This window comes from Antrostomus carolinensis, unplaced genomic scaffold, assembly GCF_000700745.2.
Source record: "Antrostomus carolinensis isolate BGI_N321 unplaced genomic scaffold, ASM70074v2 scaffold25268, whole genome shotgun sequence".
NCBI classification, from domain to species: Eukaryota; Metazoa; Chordata; class Aves; order Caprimulgiformes; family Caprimulgidae; genus Antrostomus; species Antrostomus carolinensis.
This window is the reverse complement of record NW_010332675.1, coordinates 20,007-28,214: the sequence shown is the minus strand read 5'-3', so window position 1 is coordinate 28,214 and position 8,208 is coordinate 20,007. Positions and strand designations below refer to the sequence as shown.

The 8,208-nt window shown below is 35.9% G+C and overlaps 1 protein-coding gene across 1 annotated transcript in view; it reads right to left on the bottom strand.

Moving 5' to 3' along the window:
* Nucleotides 1-516: 516 nt before the first annotated feature.
* Nucleotides 517-8,208, bottom strand: part of DMGDH (dimethylglycine dehydrogenase) — a gene marked incomplete at its 3' end in the record, with an annotated part of 22,742 nt that continues 15,050 nt past the window's right edge. Inside the window, exons 7-12 of the mRNA XM_010173599.1 lie at nucleotides 7,977-8,130; nucleotides 6,916-7,081; nucleotides 4,216-4,346; nucleotides 2,566-2,783; nucleotides 1,540-1,697; nucleotides 517-576 (exon numbers count right to left, since the gene is read on the bottom strand). Coding sequence (XP_010171901.1) covers nucleotides 517-576; nucleotides 1,540-1,697; nucleotides 2,566-2,783; nucleotides 4,216-4,346; nucleotides 6,916-7,081; nucleotides 7,977-8,130 — 887 coding nt within the window. The remainder of the gene's footprint in view (nucleotides 577-1,539; nucleotides 1,698-2,565; nucleotides 2,784-4,215; nucleotides 4,347-6,915; nucleotides 7,082-7,976; nucleotides 8,131-8,208) is intronic.

Sequence of the window (8,208 nt, the reverse complement as noted above, 5' to 3'; positions counted from 1 at the left end):
AGATCATTGAAAGCAATTTCTGTATCTATAACAGAGTTTGATTTGCTAAAATATGAATATAAGAAAATGAAGATGCTGATAAAAGGAGACAGAATAACATCTTTTCATTCTTACTGCATATTTAAATTCAACTAGTCCAGTTCTCTAAATTTCAAATCAGGTAGGTTGTGAACAGAGGACCTCTTCAAAAATTCTATGAACAACTAATTATAATTTTTTTTTTAACCAAGATATTAATTTAACTTACATTTGACTCATATCCAAGTTGTTGGTCAGCAGTTCTGAAAAATCTACTGGGTTTTTTTCAGTAACTGCTGTACCAGAGTGGTAGCCAGTGAAAATGATCCTTCAGACAACTCATTTAACAAGGATAAGCAGATAAAATGTTTTCACAATATGAACAGGCTTGTTCAGCTTGTATATAGATACTATACCGATAATTACACTTTTTATTTTCAAACACTTAAAGGAATAACCTTGGGCATAATAGAACACTTTGAAAACAGTAAGACATACCTTGTTTAGCTTTACAAAGTATTCCAGTCCAGCTTCCAAGGGATTAGTGTCGCAGTTCATCTGTTAAAAAAAAAAAATTCACCATCTGTATCGATGGACTGTCATAGCTTTTGGACTGGGGTGCAGGGGGTATTTATTTAGTTATTTCATGTAGCCTTCTCTTTACGCCTGGTCAATGTCTTCCAAGTTGTGCAGCCTCCATCTGAATACACTGTGTGCTTCCTATGTGTGATTTCAACAGAATATCTATTATGCCTAATATGAAGTATAGATATGTAAATCATTCATCTAAGTTTCAATATGCAAAGTAAACACAGTAAGATATTTCAGTAAGAAACAAAACTTTTCATCAAAGCAGAATGGAACTTGCAAGAGATTGAATAACTGAGGTATGCACATTAATTGCAACACTGAAGAATGCCTTAGTTGGGGAGGAAAACAAAACACAAAGCTAAATGCCCACTATTTCACCTTCTTGAATTCCTTTCTTTCCAAAGGAATTAGGAAATTTTCAGGTAAGCAGAAATTACACTGATTTTCCCCAAATTCTCTAGGTCCCCTTAGTAGTTCTATATTGTGAGTGAGAAAATTAGGCAGAAACAAGCTAATGGGAAATGAAAAAGTTACAAATACATTATGAAGCAAGAATAATTGGCCTCTCATGACATAATTATTACAGAAATAAAACATTTTCAGAATCTATCAGCCAAACCTTTGATTTCAAAGCACTAGAGCTCAGCAAAATCCTCATAATTTTGTTATACACAAGAGGAAAAAACAGCAGTGAATCAAAATAAGAGTTTCTTTGCCAGCAGTGTAATGGAGTATGCTAGTTATTTTTATTTACAAAAGGCACTGTTCAGAATTATAGCAGCTTTTCCTGCTCAAGATAAATTTTCTTTCATGCCAAATTGAGAAACTGGAACAAACACTGCCTGAGCTAGCCCTGACTAAAAGCAGTATAGTCATAATGAAATAAAGAAAATAAACAGAAAGAATAATAAAGAAGTTCTTTTTCCTAACCTCAGCCCCCCAGGCTCGGAAACCTTTTTCCAGCCTTAAAGCATTCAGGGCATATGTTCCAAAGTTGTCAATTCCCTCTTTTTGGCCAGCTTCCATAATTGCACTGTAAAGAGCTACAGAATCTTCTTTCCTGTGATAGAGCTCCCAGCCCAATTCACCTGTTAAACAAACAAGATTAACTGTTTCATCAGCTAAACAATAAAACAATCCTAATAAATACAGTCTTATTCTTGGTAAAAGTGGGGATCCATGCTGTTAAGCGTTAATTCACATTCTCGGGTCAATTCTGCTACCATGTATCAAGTTAAATTCCCTGTGAGAACCACCAAGATCTTAAGCAGTGGTTTTATTATTCTAATTTAAACTGTTAATTGAAATAGGAGGTGAGGGGTGAGGAATCAGAACAACTGATAAGAAAAGGTCATGTAGTGAAGTCACAATGTGAGATGAAGCTTATGGGCATTATAAATGCCCAGATGATGGCTTAGCAAGTGACCAAATGTAACTGACCGTAAGTAAATATAAAATTAGTACATTGTATCACATTTGGTACAATAGAAAGAGAAGGACCTAATCTGCTTCAGAATGGTCAGAATTCAGTCCATTGCAGTACAGATAAACATAAAAAGAAATAAAAATAAAAAGTAACTCAGGAAAACAAATACTCAGCATTACATTTTCAAGGCACTTGACAAACATTAATATACGGTAATCCAAAAACAATTCTTGACGTTGGTTTTGCAGCAAATACCACAGAGGTTATCAGATCTGGCCTTTTGTTCTGTAAAATAAATATTTACACTATAGGGTATTCTAGAGAAAAAGGTCTTGGAAAACTCAGCACAGACCCTGACCAGATCACATTTGAAAATCAATGTACTGCATTTCCTCACACATTTATATATAAAATGTGATTAACCTATTGCTTATGAATACGTAAGATTTATTTTTCAACATAATTTTAGTTACACTTATTATTTTATTTATTGCATCTTTGCTTTAGAGTCTGTTTTTTCTATTGCTTACCTGTGTACGATATCCTAATGGCAGTAACAGCAATATCAGAAAGTTTCAAATGTCTAGACTGGAGAAACTTAAATGAACCATCACTCAGATCCTCAGTTGTCAACTTTTGGAGGATCTGTCGGGCATATGGACCTGCTACACCAAGTACACCCATCTCATCTGTCATGTTTTCTATTTCGACTTTATATCCACCTCTTGTAACTTCGTCTTCTATCCATCTGCATGTAAAATACAACAGCGATGTTAATTTTTTATTGAAAAAATAACTGATTTATATAAAGATTAAAAGGGAATAATTTTTTGTTATGTTAATCTTCACAAGAGCTCCCAGTCCCACACCTTCTCAAAACCAACGTAAGTATGTGCTCCACTAGATAGTCAAAACCATTAGTGATGTTAAACAGCGTTTTCTGTTGACGTACTGGTACAGGTACACAGGCATCTGAGATAAAGCCAGGAAAGGACAAAATTTAAATTAGTGGAACAGTATTTTCAAGGCAGGAGAAAGAAGAGATCTCAGAACTGAACATAGATTTGCCTTTTGATCCAGAATGTTTTAATAAAAAGTCAACATACAAAAAGAGTAAGCAATAAACACAATGAATATAAGAAATCTCAAATAAATTCCTCTGCTAACATAAATGTACAACCAGGCTTGTTCCTTCCTGAATACAGCATTTAAAGTATTCTCAGAAGTCCAGTTTGAGTTTTGATTTAATCAAAAACACCAGCTGGTTATTGTCTTTCAGGAAACTCACAAAATAAATTAAAGGAGTATATTTAAAAATCTTATAAGGTATTACTTTATTAAGAAATGTTAAAACATCTCAGCCACAGAGGAGTACCAAACAGGATGGCTAAAATTCTGTAAATGCATTAGGTGTGGTTCTCACATTTGTTTCCTGAAAGTGCCAATGGTCCTACTGATTCCCATGGGACTGTTATGAAACAGTACATCATTCACTGTGTGTTGAGATAGCAAATTTCCATCTTTTATGTGTTGATTCATCTTGAGTAACTGATTTGTCAGCAACCTCCAGTAGGAAAATATATTTTTCTTAGTATGTATGTACAGCCACTTATAGCACTAGGAATGTCACTTCCAATGCTCATCTATGAAAGGCATTTTAATGAAGTCATCTGCAACTGCTTCTACCTCCTCTCTTTCTGTTGTTTTGTTTTGTGACCCCAGAGCCCAAAGCAGAAGACTTTATCACAGTATTAGAAGACTGCACAAACCATCTCTATCAGCCAGGTCAGTGCCTGTGGGGTCATACATGTTTAAAGCAAATTTTCTTTTTTGCGTAAGAGAAAACACTAGAAAGGAACAACCATGCTGTGTTCCATCATACAATGCCAAAGAGGTTCAACGACGCAACAAGAACTACCTCCATTAAAGTGTATTACATAACTATCAGTAAATCCTCCATCTTTTTACACCAACAATAATCCAACATGCAACTGCTTGTACTTCAGGATTCAACTCGACCAAGTTTCTAAGAAACCAAAATCAATAAATAAGTAGAATTCTCTTGAACCTAGTAAAAAGTTTGTTGAGTAATAATTAAGAATTTGGCACCTAGTAAAAAGGTTTCTATATTAATGTGACTATATAGCACTGTGTACTTATTGTATAAAAAATAAACTAACCTCAGATCATGGAGTTCTGACCCCGAGCCAGTTACAAGCATAAATTCTCCAGGATACAGTTGAGAGACTGTTAGCTCAGCATAAACTTTTCCTCTTGGTGTTAACATATGGCTTATATTTGTGGAACCCACCTACCGAGTAAAATTTGCAATTATTAAGAACTCAAAATAAAACCTTTGAATTCTTAAAAATTATGAAATACATAGAAATATGTCTTTACTTGAAATAAAAACATTTTTATGTTTGTTCTGCTATACCATAATAGGAGGAGATAGATACACAATTGGCCAAGCTTAAGCTTTACAGGGAAATTTCACATTTTTCGTCATAGAAAAAAATGAAGTTTTTAAAATGACATGAAACCAAGACCTCTATAAAAAATTTCTAATTATATATTACACAAGGTAATAAGCTACATTTGATTTAAGAATGCATTTTCAATGCCAATGCAATCAATTTCAGTCTGTTCTCTGATCATCAGAATAAAAAATTCTATGTGTTATTGACGTAAGCATTCTTCTTCAATCATATGAATAAGGCTTTCAGATCCCAAAAGGATAACATTACTTTGCCTTTTACATTAAATAAATACTGAGTTGGCTTATGCTTTTGTAGCCCTGATTTATGTATGTTTTATATTTTATGTAGTTGCTGACTATGAGTACTCTGTACATTTGAATCGGGTTCTCTGTAGAAAAGTGATCTCTAGAAGCAAAATTTCACATAACAGTTACTTAGCTGTGACCATAAAACACATACATATTCATACAGATATCATCCATAAACCAGAAATACAAATGTGCCATAGCTGTTGTGCTGGTTTGATTCCAGAAGCAGAATTTAATCTCTCTTATTTCATTCTGCTTTTTTGAGAACTTTGTCAATCACCCAGTCAGTGCCCAGATTCTGGACAATGAATGGAAGCAGGAAAAATACTGCAGATATTAACATTCTTTTGCAAGGTCATACGGTATTAATACAGTGACTGGCATATTACAGGCACGTAATTGAATTTTCAGAATCTGGTGGTAGTCACACTCAATCTGGTTGTGATACAAGTACATGCCCAGTAACTTCACTGATTTCACATTATTTTCTGATGCAGACAAGAATGAATGGTACCAAAAATCAGACATCTTAAACCATCAGCTGTTGTGAATGCTGGATTTTTAAATGGAATCATAAACTGTTCATTCTATTTTGCTGTCTACCTTTCTTTTTCCCCCTTGCAACGCTGATTAAACTCCGTAGAAAGCACTCACTTTGTTCTCATAATTCCCTATTTAATCTTGCTTTTCCACCACCACATAAATATATTCAGCAAGCATTATTCATGCCCACTGATGACAGAGTTACCCCACCTCTACCCCAAGCTAGAAAGAAGACAAAATTTTAATCTGCATTGCTATCACAAAATTAATACAGCGAAAGATATGACTACATGGCAATTCAGGTTCTTCTTCCTCCTGAACCTATAGGACACCATTCTTGTGCACAACTTTCCCATTCAGCTGGCTCTGACCTCTGAGACATTATTATCTACCTTCATAACTACAGTCTCAACGTACCTGCTGTTTCCCTATGTTTCCTCCCTCTGGTGTCTGAAGTAGCTAAAATCACCACCTACAGCAAAAACTTAATTAAATTCTGTGCTGAAATGAGCAAACCCCACAGCTGGTAGCACTTCAGAAAGGAACAATCTGCTTGCTGGGGGTGTATCTCAGAAGTTAAAAACACTAGATGAGAGAGGTTGACAAAGCAGGAAGACGAAGGGACTGATGGAGCACTACCATAAACTGAGGACCAAAACCAAGAAACCTGGGGTAGTTTGCCATAGTGTGCCATTTTTGAAAACACAATCATATTCTGAGGATCTGTGAGCAGACACATTTGTGGAGAAACAACAGGTGTTAGCTGACAGCTGAACATCCTGAATATTTGCCACCCTGCCTGCTTCAGGCATCCAGCTGTAAACCAGAGTCAGTATGAGGGGGGTCAAAAATAAGCATGGGTCACATTTAAAAAAAACAAACCAAACCAAACCAACAAAACTGTTGCCTTGGGCATCCAGGGAGAACACAGCCCAGCTATGGTAAGGCAAGAGCACCTTGCACTGCTCTCCTCTGCGGCCTGAAGCTGCCACAGTACTGCACGGTTTTAGGCAGGGAGCTGCCAAGCTATTCTAGTACTACTGCAAAAGAATTCCAGGTGAGATACACGTAGACTTCTTTAGACAAAGATTTGCAACACAGAAGGTTCAGTGTTTCAAGGAAACACTTTTTTTACTGTAAAGGTGACTGAGCACAGGAACAAGTTGCCCAGAGAACTGGTGGAGTCTCCATCCTTGGAGATATTTAAAAGCCATCTGGACATAGTCCTGGGCAACAAGCTCCAGGTGATCTGCTTGAACAGGGGATTGGACAAGGTGACCTCCAGAGGTCACTTCCAACTTCAGCCATTCTATGATTCAATGATCTGTGCCTAAAGCTACTTCTACAATGGGGCTACTCTAGTACAAAATCCACTGTCCATGCTCTTGAATTAGTGAAATACATCTCCTGACACAGCAGTTTCTCCAAAGGCTCTGAGTATTTGGTATCTGAAAGATACGGCAATAATATTATGCTTCATTTTCGATTTCTGAAACACATCTTGTTTGTCTAAATCCTACATTAAAACAGTTATCACTGTCCCATTTACCTTTGGAACAACATTTGCAAATAGATGATCCAGCAGCTTAACAGAATCTGTTCCTTTTACTTTAAACTTGCCAAATGGTGACAGGTCAATCACACCGACTTTTTCCATAACCTGTTTATACTCACGACCCACAGGGTCAAACCAGTTTGTGCGTCGAAAACTGGGTCTGAAACAGAGCATTTACACACATAAAACACAATTTGGAAATTTCGTGCTGTTTTCAGCAAAATATAGTCTTCAGTTTCTTCAGTTTAATACTCATTCAAAAGAGACAGACTTCCCTATTTGTAGGTAGCTTACTCAGTATTTTCCTTGGTCTAATATAGCTTAATTATTAAAATCCTTCGACAACAGAGAAAGATATGGGTTGATATTTTATCAACCATTTTGTACAATAAACTGCAAACTGTTCAAATGTTAGAAGCAGTAGTCTGTCATGTGTTAATCTGCTGCATACTTTGTTGCTGAATCATTTATTTGAGTTTAAGGTGTCAAAGGCTTTATTTCTGAACAGCAGAGTATGTCTCTTTATTCCTTTATGAGCCTCATTTAGATTGGGACTCCAGTATTCCTGTGGAAAACATGTATTTGCTGGATGCTTCCTGATGCAAGCAGGTAACTACATAGGCAGGCACAGAAAAGAAAAAAAAAAAAAGAAATGGGGACTGAACTTCTCCTTCCATGAGAATTATACAGAGAGGAATCAGTTTTCTCATGAAAACTTTATACTGTGCTGCTGATCAAATAAAAAGAAAGGGATAAAAATACAAATTTATAATGAATAAATTGTTCTTTAATATTTTCCTTGAGCTAGGCTGCTCTCTGATGGCCCATACCTAGAAGAGTTACAGGATACCTCAATGTGTGCTTTTAAATGTCTGCATTATCAGAATCAAATAGATTCTAAACTATAGAAAAAAACAATCATCAAAGATCTACCTAACAGATACATTTAGCTGAAATGAATGATAAATATATTCTTCTTACTAAATTTAACTCAGTTGACCCTTGCTGTCATGACAATTTATCAGAGGACGGGGGAAGGGTAATCTTTTATTTACCTGTATCCAGTCTCATCTCCAGGTTTGTAGAACCAATGCGGTTGCTCCCATCCTGCATGAAAGCCCATTGAACATTTTGATTTCAGCAAATCATACAGCCCACTGGTTCTTTCTGTTGGTCTCCCAGCAAATCTTTCTTCTTTAGGGTAACCAACTAGAGGAGAAAAAAACCCAAACCAAACACCATGAAACACTAAATGATGTACATCACCAAGAGAATATACATATATAT